Source organism: Phascolarctos cinereus, unplaced genomic scaffold, assembly GCF_003287225.1.
Source record: "Phascolarctos cinereus isolate Bilbo 61053 unplaced genomic scaffold, phaCin_HiC Scaffold_3;HRSCAF=262, whole genome shotgun sequence".
Lineage (NCBI taxonomy): Eukaryota > Metazoa > Chordata > Mammalia > Diprotodontia > Phascolarctidae > Phascolarctos > Phascolarctos cinereus.
The window spans coordinates 170,149,138-170,164,227 of NW_027555736.1; the positions used below are offsets into that span (position 1 = coordinate 170,149,138).

Here is a 15,090-nt window from a genome sequence, read left to right on the forward strand (position 1 = left end):
TCTTCCGCCTTCTGTCCCTTCTCAACCTGTGTCTTCCTCTCTGTAGTGTCTAGCTACTGAGTGAAGACAACAGACATGTAGGCTCGCACAAACATTTCGTATATGTTCGGACAATGCAGGAAGGACATGTGCCCATCTGTCTACATATGTGTATATGTGTGTATGTCCTCTTGGTGGAATTGTCCATACTGGGAGTTCTGGGAGTAAAAGACATCAGAGGAGACCTGAGGAAGAATGTGGGTAGGGGCGTGGGATCACGGATCATGGTAGGCTACGTCCTTCTTTTCCTGGAAATGCCTTTTAAGGAATGATAGCGACACCCCCTGCCCCAACCCCACCCTGGGGTGTATTAGGTAGCAACCTGGAATGTAGGAAACACGCTTGTGGGTCCTTCCCATTCTGTAGTGTTTTAACCTCCACTATTCACCTCAAATGAAGAGAAGAGTCAGCGCCTGGCTTTGATTTGCCTTTATTCCCATCAGTCGCGCTGAAGTCTGGAGTGGGGGCATTGGGGATGGGTGAAGAGCCCGTGGCCTGGACTCCCCGGTGACCAGGGTTGGCGGTACCAGCTGCCGTAGGTGAGGTGCCAGGCAAAGGTGCCCACAGCAGCACCTACCACCTTGTGGGTGTATCGGTGGAAGTAGATGACAGTGCAGAGTAGCAGGAAGTTCCAGAGGCTCAGCAGCAGCACGTTGAGAAGGAAGACAAGTCGAAGAGGGGCGCCGGCAGGCAGCCCATGGGCCAGGTACCGGGCAAAGACTGCAGTCTCCTCAGCCATGAGCAGGCAGCAAAAGGTGAGCAGGAAGGTGTGCGAGGAGACAGTGTAGCCCCTCCACTGGTGGCCGGCTGCCAGGCAGCTGCGTCGGTCAGGCAGCTCGTGGAGCAGCAGCCCCTGGGGCAGAGGCTCAAAACAGGAGCCTGTCAGGTCCTCAATGAGCAGGAAAGCACGGCCGGCCCCTCGCCAAACCGCTGCCCCTACCACCAGCCGGCTTAGGTGCCGAGCCGTCACTGCCACTCGACGTGTGGCCAGGAACACCACCAGTAGCACGAAACCTCCCAGGAAGGTGCAGGTCCAGCCCCAGGCGGAGTTCACAAACTTGCTGTGGAGTTAGAAAGGGGAGAGGGGGGAGGGGAAGAGAGGCTGTTGTAAAGAAACACTCCTTTGGATCCCAGGTTCTTCTGGGTTTCTCTGCCTTTATCTCCCAGGAGTCCCATTTCTACTCCCCATGGATCTTTGCTATCTTCCTCTACCTTCTGACCCCATCTCATCTCTGCCCCCCATTCATACTACCCTGGGCCAAATCGCTAACTCTCTCCATTTCCCACATTCTTTGCCCCTCTTTACCATCTCCAGCCCTCTACCCCCCACCCCCAATCTCCTGAAAAACTAAGTCTCATAGAGCATGTCCTGCCTTCTAAATCCTCCCCTTGCTCCCCACAGTTCCCCCCCCACCCCGACACTTGACCTTCTCCTCTACCTCCTGGCCTATTTTTAGTGCTCGGACTGGCAGAAGGACAAGAGCCCAAAGGAGGGGGGAGCTTAGAACCCAGAGTGGATGGAACTAGCATTAAAGGGCCTGACCAGAGAGACTTACATGTTGAAGAAGTTGCCGTGGCTGGCGAAGATAGTGCGGGGGTTGACACGGAATTGTAGCAACGGTCCAAAGATGACAACTGCAGCTAACCAGGCATGGTAAAGGCGCCGCAGGCAAGGGCTCCCCAGGAGTCGGGCGGCCTGCTCGCTTCCAAAGTACAGGAGGGCTGATGCTAGCCAGAGCAATACCCTCAGCAACCAGCCCAGCACTACTCGAAGCCGGGCCCCGAGTCCTGTCCCTGTCCCCACCCCTAACCCCCGCTCCATGTTCCCTCCCCTCTGACTGCTTGCTCCGCTGGGCAGCTGAGGAGGGGCTCTTGGGCCCCCTAGGCAAGGACAGGCAGTGACAGGTGCCGGAGATACAGGGCAGAGCTAGACTGGCAGCTGGTGAGGGAGAGAGGCGGGGGGGGGCAGCTAGGGGCTGTGGCTGACACTACTGCGTCAGCAATAGCAGTCTGTATGTCCTTCCATAACATGTATGTCCTTGTGTCCTCTGTTTTCCCTACCCACATTCTTGTTTCAATTTGTGGATTAGAGCCTACATGGCTGTGTGTCACTGTCTGAACTTTTCAGCCAACATAACTACTTCACTATCTACTTTTAAAAGGAAGGAGGAGTGGTCAGAGGAAACAGCTCATCAGCTTTTTGAGATTTTAAAGACATGTATTATCACCTTCATATGTAACTTTTTCCAATTTGGTGCAGGAATTTTCCAAAGTAGGTGGAGCAAGGCAAGTACCCATTCTCACATACCCTGGACTTGGGTCTGGGAGAGTGGCTCTGGGCGGGGGGGTTCCACAATGCTGCGGAGGAGTTGTAGGCCTGGCCTGGTCCACCATCAGGTCTAGGCTGGAGTCCTTGGAAGGGGGAGCAGAGCAGTCTTGGAGATCATATTCAAACCTCAAATTTGTACCCTGTACTAATAATTGGACTAGAACAGACCCCTAAAATTGGAGCAGAGTCCTTGGACATGCTCTACCTTACTGCACTAGACTGGCCTTAGGGAATGCTGGGAGGAACATCCTTTTTTTTTTTTTGGTTTGGACGGTTTTTGTTATTCCTCCCTCTCTTCCTACATGCTCCATACTGGGAGGCAGTATGGCACAATGGTCAGAAGACCATGGTTCTACCCTCAGTTTTGCCATTTACAAACTGTGAAAAACCTTGGGTAAGTCAACTAACCTCATTTGGATATGATAGAAAGGCTTTCTCAGAGAGTGATTTTGTATTAGCTGGTATTCTAATATCCTTCCCAACTCTCAGGTTTTATAAATCTAACCAAGATGCACAGTAGTCTGTCTGTAAAGTGGTCATCATACTGAACTACTTTTTCCTTAAAAGGGAGACCTGATACTAGTATACCAGGGGCCTAAATTTTTTTGCATAGGGGGCTCACGTATACTCCCTTGCAAGCTCTACCTTTACTTGCTAGGGGAGATGTTTTAGGGACAGTTAGGTGGCGCAGTGGATAGAGTACCAGCCCTGGATTCAGGAGGACCTGAGTTCAAATCCAGCCTCTGATACAACACTTACTAGTTGTGTGACCCTGGGTGAGTTACTTAACCCCACTGCCTAGCCAAAAATGAAAAAAGAAAATGCTTTAGGTTCCTGGAGTAAGCAACTCAACTCCAAGCTAATTCCCTATTTTTAGTGGGGAATTAGTTTTTTTTTTTTTTTTTGCTTTTTGGTGAGGCAATCGGGGTTAAGTGACTTGCCCAGGGTCACACAGCTAGTAAGTGTCATGTGTCTGAGACTGGATTTGAACTCATGTTCTCTTGACTTCAAGGCCACAGCTCTATCCACTGCGCCACCTAGCTGCCCCTAGGTGTTCTTCTTAAGACAAAGGAGAAAGTAGATGTTTTTTGAGGGGTATTTAATAGGTTATTTTCAACCCAAAGGAGCATCTTCTGGCTATTAGGTTTCTGCACACTGTGTTATGCATTTCAGCCCCAGTCATGAAGTTGGTGAAGTTTATATAAAGCCTTAGTAGCAAGGAAACAGACTGAGTCAGATTTCTGAGGAAACTTTATTGAGGGAGCTAAAGCAAGTGTAAGACAGGAAGGACCCCCACCTCAACCCTAGTCCCCCTACCCACCTGTCTTGAGGGGACACAAGTTGAAGAGTCAGTTCCACAAGGATTTAAGGTGGGGACTTTAGGACTTCCTACACTGTAGCACCTCCTACTCCAAAGACACAACAAGGGAGAGCAGATTCCCAGTCTGAAGGAATAGCTTCATTCCTCGCCTAATGAGGAATGACATTCTGGTCATCATGAAAAAAGGAGAGCTGTGGTGGGGAAACCCACCTTCTGAATGGCTAGTCTGGCCTTCAACTTGAAGGTCCATGCTACTGAGCCAGGCAACGATAATCAGACTCTGATTGGCCAACCCATTCAGACCTAGCCCAGGAACACTAGTCTACTGACCAACTCTCAGAATCCAAACTTGATTATAAAAAATAAGCGTTCCCTGCCTGGTTAGGACCATACCTAAATAACTACCTGGGGGTGACCTCTTTTTATTTTCCAGAGTTGTCTGTTCTGCCTGCCCTAGGGGTGGGGATTGAGGCTGGGCAATAGCACTAGATTACAAACACAACCCAGCCTCAAAGGGCAGGATACCCTTACCCAGAGCACAGCTAGTGTGGAAAAGCTAGGGTTTTGGCTCCTCACTCTCTAACCCTATTAGCTCCTCCACATATCTCCCTGAGGAGAGAGAGAAAAGAGTAGGTGATTCCCCTTGGGGGCTGCACAGATCAGTCCATACTGACAGGAAAGAATTACTGGGAAGAGGAATAGGCTCCATAGGAATTGTATGGTGGAGTGGTGGTAGGACAGTCCTCGGAATCCAGCAGGTCCTCCCTGAAGTATTCAATTGGACGGTACTGCCACAGGCGAAGATTCCCATCCCACTACAAGGGCAAAGAGGAGGTTGTTAGAGGAGGACCCTCTTAAGCCTTGAACCTAAATGAATCACTCAAACCCTCACAGAACCCTTCAATTCCTATTCCATTCCCTGACCCTGCCAATCTCACCTCTGGGCTATTACCCCTCATTGACAATTGGCTATTAATTTTTATAACTGGCTATTAATTTTCTAAATATCAACAAAGATGGGTACTCTCCAGCCGAAAAACATCTGGAGAAAAATAAACATCCAGAGGCCCGGATTTATTACCGGATCCGTTACTAATGAGGGGACGAGGGTATGCTTGTATTTTTTCAGAAAACGTCAATAAACCTGTCTGCATACCGGAGAAAGATGTCAGAGCATGTAAAGGAACTCACAGCTTGAATGTAGAGTATGAGGATTCTGGGAGAGCACAGAAGGAGTCAATCTACAGTGACAAGTCGCCTTTCCACATGGGGTCCACTGAAAGCTCCCTCTCATCGAGCAATGGAAGACTCCTGTACTTGTATTTTCTAGCAACAGTAGCTTTACCTTCTGCTCAAGTGTGTAATGTACAGAGTGCTCAGCAATGGACTTATTTTCCTTTTCCACCCTGGATGCAACCCCTCATACATATGGACAAACTGGGAACTATAACACCTGCATATTTGAAAGACAAGGCTATCCCTTTCTCCAGGACAAAGCCAATGTTACAATAACCCTCAGATCTCTAGCATCCAGGACACCTATATGTTTTTCAAAATTTAGCAACAATATTGAATCCTGTTTTTTCCTTGTTACATCATTTTTTAAAAATGTCAGTGTGTCTAATGGACATGTAAATTTTACTCAATCTAATACTACTTTTGAATAGAATGTTACTTGTGTCAATTGTACTCTCAAACAATGTACTGATAATAATGACTATATTGTACTTTTGGTAGAACAATCATCATCTGCTATTTTCCCTACCAACATTTCATCAGAATTCTGGTGAACATGTTCCTCAAATTATTGCTTCCTCCTTAAGTCAATCAGAACAATTTATTGGTCTCCTTATTACTGGTTTAACCATTGTTGCTTTTCTTATTGTATCTACTACTGTTTTATGTATTGTGCTACAATCTGAAATCTAAACGGCATAATTTGTATATTACTTAGCAATGTTTAGTACTTAAAGCACAAGAAGCTATTGATATATTGTATAAAGTCAATTTATTAGAACAATCTGTTATATTTAAGAGGTGAGGTAGAAACCTTGAAAACAAGGTTGCTATTGCAATGTGATTATAGATATTCATATATTTATGTTAGCCTGCTACCCTATGATGCTTCAGATCCTAATATCTCATGAGACAAGATAAGTGCCCACCTATTGGGGGCCTGGCACAATTCTAATATTACCCTCAATATTAATACCCTTCATGATATTACTGCCATTTAAACTGCTCAGTATGCTAACAATTGGTCTGCGGTTTTACAACATCAAATTAAAATGGATGCTATAATGCAACAAGAATTGGATGTTTTAGAGCAGTCAGTGACAGCTTTAGGAAGACAAACAGAACAATTAACAATGTACTTCAATTTGAAATGTGATTATTGCTATTCTTCTATCTGAGTAGCTCCATATATGTATTCAAATTTCACTAATGTTTATACAATCATTGAACAAATATTAAATAAGCTCCAGGGTACATGGCACTCTGAAAATATTACATGGGAAATTAGCCAATTGTCCAAAATACAACATGAAGTAGCTGATTTCTCATACTGATGGTATTGATCCTCAAGATATTGCAAGCAAATTGTTAAATTGGATACATCAACTTAATCCTTTTAAAAATGTATTTAGCTTGCTATTGCATTTTCTACCTTGGCTATATTTTGTGTTAATTTTGTGTTTCCTCCTTCCCTGCCTCTTAATATACGCTCACCACATCTTAGGTGAGATTCACACATTTTCTTGGGCAGTGTTATTCATCATATTGTGTTTCATTATTTCTTGCATTGTCTCCTTAATTAAATTAAGGATCAGAGTGTTAGGAACAGATGTTCATTGCCTCAAGCTGCTTGCAAAATTGAAAGGGGGAACTGTTGAGGGCTGGCTCTAAAGAGTCCAATCCAGGTTTAAGATCCAGGACAGAGTTTGACTCTTGCCCGGTCTTAACCCACAAGGCTCAATCATTTAGGATGCAGGCTCTCCAAATTTCCCCTGCAAGGGAGGCTCCCAAGACATTCCTTTCTCACTCTTTGAACCTTTAGATTTATATACCACTCCTCTATGCAGGTGGTGCCAAGGCACCTGGGAAAGCCTTGGAGTTTACAACCCAATCTAGGAACCCTGATAACGAGGAAATGTATGTTGTCATATCCTCAGCAAATGTTTGGGGGGTGTCTCACGGGGATAATCCTTTGAAGTTAGGCTAGATTTTTTTTTTATATATGCTGTACCCTCAGATGAATAAACTGGCTCAGGTCTTCAACTGACCCGCCTGGCCCACGTCTTTCTTCATTTTGCACTCTCCCGTTTGGTGCACTACTTGACTGCTGGCAACACTTACTGAACTGCTGACAATCTTCTGCTCAAAGGGATGCCAACTGACGTCCCGTACGCAGGCTTTGTGGCTGGACAGCTTCTTCACAATTTGGCCACTGAGGAGGTCATATACTATACAGGAAAGGAAAGAATGAGAAGGCCACTAAGGTACTATCCATCTACATCTTACTCTATAGCAAGGATTCTTAACATCTTTAGTGTCATGGGTCACTTGTGGCAGTCTAGTGAAGCTTATGGACCCCATCTCAGAATAAGTTTTTAAACGCATTAAATAAATTACATGGATTGCAAGGGAAATCAATTATACTGAAAAAGTTATTAAAAAAAAAAGTTCACAGACTCCTAGGTTAAGAATCTCTGCTTTATAGGAACCTCTCACCAGCTTAGCCTCTTAATAGCCACTTGGTCCAGACTTATTTTTCTTGTGAAGCAAAACTTCCTACAGTATAGAAGGGTTCTTTTTTTTAAAATTTATTTTGATTTATCAACAATCACTTCCATATGCTTTTGAATTTAAAATTTTTCTCCCCAGACGGGTTCTTTTAAAGTCTCTTTTTCATTATAACTTTGATTATACCCTACTCTGAAAAGATGTTCTAGTGATAGGATGGGCAACTTCAGATTTCAGCTTAATTTCACGTGGTCCAGAAAAATCTAATATGCTTTTAGGAGCAATATCTTAAAAAGCTATAATCTAGAGAAGTTCCTGGATACCAGCGTATCTCCCTTTGTAGGTCCATGTCTACGTCTATATCTAATTCAGTTCCTCGCCCCTTCCCTCCTACTGGGTTTTTCTATGAATGAGTACCTGTGTTTCACTTTTAGTAGACATCTTTTTGTCTTTCTGTGTCTCTGTATCTGCGTATTACAGATCTCTGTCTCACCCTCAACTCCCACCCTCTGCTCCCCAAACCCAACAATATAACTATATTAAGTTACTTCTTATGTGACCCAAATTTTTTTTTTCTCCTGGGATTTTGGCCTTCAGTGGAAAAAAAGGTCTCCCACCATGTGGTGACCTTCTGCTGTTCCTGTGGTGATACTTACTAACAACCTTGCCAGTGGAGCAACCACTGTAGATATAGCGTTGGCCAGTGCTGTGGGCAGGCGAGAATCGGCAGCGGATGAGGGTGTGGAGCACACCATGACCCCGGTATGTCATCACGGAGCTGTCCCCAGGGAGCTTCAGTTTCTGCCAGGCTATATGGAGACAAGAGGGAGGGGAAACATGACATACACTCTGTTAGTGGGCTCTTCTGTGATACAGCCAAGCTCCTGCATGACTCAGAGACCTTTTGGTATGGAACAAAATAATGGAGTCACTACACTGCGTGCCCTCTTTGACCTACTAGTATCACTACTGGACATAAACTGTAAAGTAGTTAAAGACAGAGTGAAAGTATACATATATGGAAAAATATTTATACCAGCACCTTTTATAAAAGTAAAGAAGTGGGAGCAAAATGAGTATCTACTGAATATGGAATATCTGAACAAAATGTGGTACATGAAAGCAATGGAAAATTATTGTGATGTAAGATATTATGAATATGAAGAATTCAGAGAAAATTGAGAAGACTTATATGGACTGATAAAAAGTTAAGTATAACTAGAAAAACAATTTATACCTTAACCAAAACAATGCAAAGGAAAACAACTTTGAGTAACATTCTTGCCTATTCTGACAAAACACATCAGAACTCTGATCAATGGGGTCACAAGCTTGACTTCAAGAGGATGAATGATGAAATATACCTATTTCTTCTTGACAGAGAGGTGGTGACTACAGGTTAGGAATGAGGCATATGGTGCCAAATATGGACAACGTATTGGTTTGTTTTACTTGATTGTACTTTTCTGTTATAGCCTGCCCTTCTCACCTCTCCCAGGCCCGATGGAGGGAGAGGTTGGCCTTGGGGAGCAAGAAGTCAAGTGTCATTGGGAATGATGTAAAAAAGCATCAACAAAATCTTTATAAAAGAATGCAAGAATGAACTCTGACCTTTCTTAGGCACCTGCTGCCAACGGTAGTCCCAGTATTCTTGAATGGCTGCCTGTCGTGAGGCTTCCATGCCTTCCCGACCCGAGAAGCGCCGTATATCCCACAACTTTATGGTCTGGTCTTTGGAATTGGTGATGAGGTACCGGGCATCACCCTATGAATCCATGGCCACAAGTTGAAACACAATATTCAACACAATCACACTACTCACAAAATTCACAATATTCAGCAGAACACAAAATTATAACAGATTTTTCTCAATAGTGAAGTCAACTGTAAACCCAGTCTTGGGTCTTGCCTTATTTTTCTGGTTGACTGACAAAAGCTATGTCCCTCTGAGACTCTACTACCTGTTCTTACTGAGTCTGGTGTTTACTGCAGACCCTACCTCCTGGCCAGGTGTTTCAACTTTCTCAGATACTGGCTAGGTCAACCTACTGATTGTGGCTTCAGACCTGATCTACTACAGGAAACCCTAATCTTTGAGGACTAATGGGTAGAAGCAGGTCTCATACCCTGTGGTTTCACTTCTCTCCCTTATGACTGGCTGGAATTCTTTTTTTTGCAGACTTTGGCTAAAGTCTGAGAGATGAATTCCTATGCCAGCCTTGTTTCCAGGCCCTTCTGGAGGCTAGGGTCTTGGCACCTCAGCTGTATAATCCACCCTCTTCTGTTCACCTTGCTGTCGATGAAAGTGATGCCATCTCGGTGCCCAGCCAGTGCACCCACAGGCTTGGGATCATCCTCACGCATGGTGCGCCGGTCCCAAACTTTGCAAATGGCATCATCTCCCCCAGAGAACAGGATGTGGGAGCTTGTATCAGCAAAAGCCACTGCATTTACATCATTGTCATGGGATTCCATCTAGAGCACAGAGAAGACAGATTATCTGAGTATTCCAGCCAAAAGGAGATGGAAAACATGATGTTTAGCTCCCAGGAATAGTACCTGCAATACACGGCGGTTCTGTTCTCGATCAAAGATGTAGAGGCATCCGTTATTGGCACTAAAAGAAAATAGTTTGGGCGGGGTAACAACTGAGTCAGTATTCAAGACGTGACTTTTTTGAAGTCTGGGGAGAACCTGTTAAGATTTTATGCTTAGGGTCAAGCTCCTAATTCCATAGAGCTCAACTACTACACAAAGGAGAAAAGCCAGTTCAAAGCTGAGAAGAAATTTAAGGCCTCAAATTCCATAATGGGAAGGGACTAGAAAAGAGCTGGGAAAAGTCTACCTGAGAGTAGGCCTGGTCGAGGACCTATGAGATAACTGGCTAGGGGTGTCAGAATATAGATCTCCTCAAAACCAAGCCCAACCTTCAGATCAGAACTTCTTAATTAACTGTGGAGAAATATCAATACTCACCCTCCCAGCACCTCTCGTCCATCTGAGGAGACAGCAATGGAGAAGACAATGAAACTATGTTGATCTGGCCTAAAACCAAGTGAAGAATTTGTTAGACAGAAAGGCTTTCCTTTCAGCCTTTATTAACTAATCCACTTCAGATCCAAAGAAAGCCATGCACCCCATTTCTAGAAGGAAACTGAACAGGGTCCTGCTTACATGTGTCAGAATGAAGGGTTGTCTCAGAGAGAACTTTGGAAGTTCTGCTATATCCATCTACCGCACTCTATTCTTCCCAATGAGAAGTAATATGTGGCTCCCACCCAGGGGATCTCCCGTTCAGAGAAGCAGATAGTCCCTGCATTCTACCCTCCCAGCATGTGCCTCAGTTTCAGAGAAATTCATTGCAGAAGGCCTTCCCTAAGTTTCTGGTGAGTCTAGCTGAAGAGGGAAGCCAGTACCTCAGATCCAGGGCAGTGTGTGTGTCTCCCTCCCCGTAGATGTTGCAGATATGAACTAAGAAGCAAGAGAGACAAAAGTCACTCAAAGTTTGGGGATGGGGTCCTGAGAGCTTCAGAAGGCAGAAGAAGACCCAACAGGTAGAAGTTTCAGAAGAAGCAGATTTTAGCCTAATATAAGAAAGGGCTTTCTAATCAATTCTGGCTTTCCAAAAATGAAAGGGAATGCTTTGTAAAAGTAATGAGTTTCCCCTTGTTAGACATGTTCAAGCAGATGCATCTGTTAGGGATGTTATAAAGAAGATTTCTTCATACAGTGAAAAGGCCTGTTATGACATATAAAAGTCTCTTTCAATTCTAAGACTTTATAAATGAAGTCAGAAGAACAAAGGAGAAAGAAGGAACAAAAAGCAAACTCCATGCAAATGGTAGAGGAGTGTCAGATCATTGTGAGAGCATGGTCTTCCTGTAATGTAGCATAAGAACCTAGCTCAGAGAAGACAGACTGGAAGATGTAGGCTACAGGGTCCAAAATGGAGAGATGATAGGGCTGCTGGGTATACTCACTATAATCAGACCAGCTGGAATAGAGGAAGTGGTTCCCATCAGGAGTAAAGGCTACATCTAGAACACTCCAACCTACATCCCGGGCCTTGATGCTCTTGAACTTATGGAAGCAGCCATATCGGCAGTCATACAGTCGAATTGTCTGGTCTGGGAATTGGGAATAGGCAGGTTTCAGGAAACTTTCTCATTTCACCCTTGGCCACCTAGTGTAGCTACGAGATCTTCCTTCTGCTGCAGGGTATTCAGAATCACACCCTGCTGACATCTCCCGACCTTAGTATTAAAAGGCAGCTTGGAACAGAGGTTTCCCCAATCTATAGGCTGATGGGAAATGGTTCTCTATCCTGAGGAAGGGTTCATGGCTTCCTATTCAAGAGGTGATCACTGGGTCTAGATACCTTGGCAAGCAGACATGAAGATCTGACCATCCTTGCTGTAGACACCACAGAAAGCTTTATGGAAATAGGAGTCAGTGAAGCTCAAGTAGTTGGGCAAGAAACTGAGAAAAATAGTAGTAAGAGGATATTAAGGTATGGAGGTATAGGTGTCAACAGCACCCCAAGTAGACTAGTACACGAGGTCCCCCCTTCCCTTTGCTCATAATTCTTTTCTTCCTTATCCGTATCACCAAGTTTTAATAAAAACATTTACATTCCTTATTCAACAGCTGGTAATTCTCTCATTTCCTCGAATAGCAGTAACTCTTATCCCTCTTCCCAATTTTAATAACTCCAACTTTCCCTATTAATATCTCCATTTCTAATTTTATGGTATGGTACTATCTACTTGTCCCCCTGGATCTTCCTCAAATTCGACCCCACTAAATTCAAAATGATAGTACCCTGTCCCAAACTTACTGAGACACTACACGGGATCGCTCCCCAGGAGAAAAGCTGCCATGATGGCAGAGGCCTCGTTCTCTCTGTAGGGAAGAGACAAGAGAGTAAGACTTGTGCTGCCAGCTCCAAACTCTTTTCTCTAGAGTTCACCTCACTCGAGGTGTAATTGGCAGAACTACTGACTGCCCTTCTATACCCCCCAAAATAGCTAACATTTACATTGCTCTAAGATTTACAAGGTGTGCTCCGTACACCAGCTGATTAAGCCTCGAAACTTTGTGAGGTAGGTGCTACCCACATTTTCCAGATAAGGAAACTGAGGTTGAGAGAGGCTAAGTGACTTGCTCAGGGTCAAACAGTTAGCAACGTTTGAGACAGGATTCCAACCCAGGTCTTCTTGACTCTAAATCCAGCTCTTTCTCTACAAAGTCTGTGGCTCAGTGCAGGTAAGGGAGCCTACCTGGTGCAGCATTCGAGGAAAGCTGTGCTCCTGCACTATCTTATTCGATCCCAGCTGCCCTGTGGCCAACTCTACTTGGGTCTTGATCTCATTGCACTCCAGCTCTCGGGTGTCAGGGTTTGAGTCCACTGTAAGAAGAAGCAGTAGTCCTGCCTCAGTTCTTTAAGTCACATAAGACAGTTATCAGTGAAGATGAATGGCCAGGAAGGTGACCAGTGTCAAGGAGGACAGGGCCCAGTCACAAAAGGAGGTAATGAGGTTCACAGGATTCTCTTCATATCATTAAGTGATCTTCCTCCCCACCTCCTTTTGACTCCAAAATTCTGGATCTAAATAAACTTTTGCAGACCGATGCTCTACAATTCTGGAAGCCAAGTACCCTTTCCTCTTACCAGGTGGATTGTATCTGTCACCAAGACGACCCTCCCAAGGGCTGTCATTGTCATCATCTGAGTCAGAGAGCGTATGGATGAGCTGCAGGCTGGTTTCACCACCTCCCTGTACCAGTCTCACCTGGCCCCTGTGGAGAGACCTCATGGCAGGGGATGATCCCTCAATACTAAACAATTTAAACTCAGAGAGAGAATCTCACATACCCATACCTATTATTAGATAACTCTGCTTTGGTTATTATCAGGTTGCAGAAGCCCACTTTTGGGAGCAGGGCTAGGGAACAGTAAGGTATCTTCAGAGACTTCTGAAAATGTTAAGCATAGATTCTAGGGCTGAAAGTTACAGAAGCTTGTTTTCTGACCACCAGAATAGTTCTATGCTGTACAAAGAATTCTGAATGGAACTTCCAGATTTATCTCCCTTAATTCCATGATCACATACAAATGACTTAAGTCCACTACAACCTCACTAAGCCCCAACACCTTCCCTTTCCCCTTTGTTTACTTACTTGGGAACTCTGGTCACCTCACCTACTAGAGCTGGGCATGGCTAGGGGTAAGACTATCACTGTGCCACCTCTCCCCAAGCACAGTACCGCCATCTCTTCGGGAAAAGACTGGAGACTAGCAAACTTGGGCAGTCTCAAGCAAGGAAAATTTCCTTTCCTCTGTCCTTAGAGCACAGGTGCCCAGGTGCTGACCCGTTCCCTACGTTGTACAGTTAGTTTCACTGTCCCGAGTGGGGGAGGGGGGCACACTAGAGAGTAAGTTACCTGGGGAGGAAATAGGCCAGATCCACATCGTCATCTTCCTCACTGTACCGAGGCTCATATCTCCCATACGGCGAGGCCTCCGAGGCACTGCTGTTGCCTGGTGAGTCCATCTTCTGGTCACAGCATCCTCCAGACCCGTGCTGGAGCCTGTCCTCTCGCTAGGTCCTACCGGGTCCTACCCTGGAGCCTCCTGGATGGGGTGTGTATGTGTGGGGGAGAAGCAAATGCTCCTCTTCAGGAAGAGGGATCCCTTCCCCTTTGCCAGTGACAGCTCCCGGGACTCCAGGAACACCGATAGACCTGCAGCCTGGGAAGCCCAAACACGACGGGGGGAGGGGGTGGGGAGGGTCGAGGATCAATCTCGTATGGCCAGGTGACACTCGCCCACCAATCGCAGCGCTCGGTGGGGAGATTCCTTAGGTTCACCTCCGAACTCACCTAGCAAAGCTCTAGGGGGAAGGGAAAGGGGGGGGAGATCCCCAGGAGACCACCAATCAGAACTCTCCTGGAGGAAAGAACCTTACCGACCAATCAGAGAGCTCTCCTGCTACAGCCGGCAGAGGCGAAAGCCAATGAAATTAGAATCCGGCTTAACAACCCTCCTCCTCCCCTCCCCCTCCTCTCCACCTCCTCGACTCACGGCCACGTGGTATGTCCGGGGTGTGTACGCGGAGGGGGGGTGTTAGGGTTCCTCCCACCTAAGAGAGAGATTAATGACTAGCCTGCTACTCCCCACTCACCAAGGGCAGCACATAAAACCTAGCGGCGAGAAGGCGGCACGTGAGGCCTGGTTTATATTTATCCACGGCGTTTCTCCTAACGGCTCTAACAGCTTTGCGCGGCTTCGTCACGCACCCCTCCGATTCCCGGGCTCGCCTCCCGCTTGCGTCACACGATCGGCCACTTGGCCCCTCCCACTTGGGTCCGACCACTGATGGCGGGTCCGAGTGATTGACAAGTAGGCGGGGCTAAGTGAGTGTTGTGGAGGGGTAAAGGTGGGGAAAGCAGTTGTGCAGAGAGGAGCGCGTGTTCCTGAGTGTTCGAAGCTCTGGTGGAAGGGCGGGGTGAGCGTGGAGGGAAAGAAGGAGGATGTTGTTGACATTTGTTTCTGAGGGTAGGGATAGGTAGGCAACCCAGGGGGTGGGCGCGGCCGTGGATTCTTCCGGAGTGGTGCTGATTGGGGGAGAAAGGAAGAGGCGGGATATGCTAATAA

The 15,090-nt window shown here is 46.0% G+C and overlaps 2 protein-coding genes and 1 long non-coding RNA gene across 7 annotated transcripts; 1 reads left to right on the plus strand and 2 right to left on the minus strand.

Moving 5' to 3' along the window:
* Positions 1–453: 453 nt before the first annotated feature.
* FITM1 (fat storage inducing transmembrane protein 1) lies at positions 454–1,876 on the minus strand. The gene is made up of 2 exons (XM_020967447.2): positions 1,596–1,876; positions 454–1,100 (listed from the first exon to the last, which is right to left on the minus strand). The coding sequence occupies exons 1-2, from the start codon at positions 1,859–1,861 to the stop codon at positions 479–481; spliced, it is 888 nt and encodes a 295-aa protein (XP_020823106.1). The 5' UTR covers positions 1,862–1,876; the 3' UTR covers positions 454–478.
* On the plus strand, positions 703–6,972 carry LOC144456318 (uncharacterized). Its single transcript, XR_013485373.1, has 2 exons — positions 703–794; positions 1,497–6,972. It is a non-coding gene; the product is annotated as an uncharacterized LOC144456318 (long non-coding RNA).
* On the minus strand, positions 3,602–14,989 carry DCAF11 (DDB1 and CUL4 associated factor 11). Of its 5 annotated transcripts, none has more exons than XM_020967191.2 (15): positions 14,618–14,989; positions 13,878–14,067; positions 13,105–13,244; positions 12,713–12,840; positions 12,271–12,335; positions 11,812–11,912; positions 11,414–11,560; positions 10,850–10,904; positions 10,410–10,478; positions 9,993–10,050; positions 9,723–9,908; positions 9,045–9,198; positions 8,090–8,242; positions 7,047–7,153; positions 3,602–4,504 (listed from the first exon to the last, which is right to left on the minus strand). In XM_020967191.2, the coding sequence occupies exons 2-15, from the start codon at positions 13,985–13,987 to the stop codon at positions 4,373–4,375; spliced, it is 1,605 nt and encodes a 534-aa protein (XP_020822850.1). In that variant the 5' UTR covers positions 13,988–14,067; positions 14,618–14,989; the 3' UTR covers positions 3,602–4,372. The 5 variants fall into 5 exon arrangements, with proteins under 5 accessions (XP_020822850.1, XP_020822785.1, XP_078007410.1 ...); XM_020967126.2 differs by having other exon boundaries at positions 13,878–14,184; XM_078151284.1 differs by lacking the exon at positions 14,618–14,989 and having other exon boundaries at positions 13,878–14,589.
* Positions 14,990–15,090: the final 101 nt, after the last annotated feature.

What these genes read in the sequence shown, in the direction of transcription:
- FITM1 (XM_020967447.2), bottom strand. Translation starts at nt 1,861, where the DNA reads ATGGAGCGGGGGTTAGGGGTGGGGACAGGGACAGGACTCGGGGCCCGG. An exon ending in CACGGCAACTTCTTCAACAT is followed by an intron (nt 1,101 to 1,595) that starts GTAAGTCTCTCT and finishes CTAACTCCACAG; the next exon opens with CAAGTTTGTGAACTCCGCCT.
- DCAF11 (XM_020967191.2), bottom strand. Translation starts at nt 13,987, where the DNA reads ATGGACTCACCAGGCAACAGCAGTGCCTCGGAGGCCTCGCCGTATGGG. An exon ending in CACACTGCCCTGGATCTGAG is followed by an intron (nt 10,479 to 10,849) that starts GTACTGGCTTCC and finishes ACTTGGTTTTAG; the next exon opens with GCCAGATCAACATAGTTTCA. An exon ending in GGACGAGAGGTGCTGGGAGG is followed by an intron (nt 10,051 to 10,409) that starts GTGAGTATTGAT and finishes ATTTTCTTTTAG; the next exon opens with TGCCAATAACGGATGCCTCT.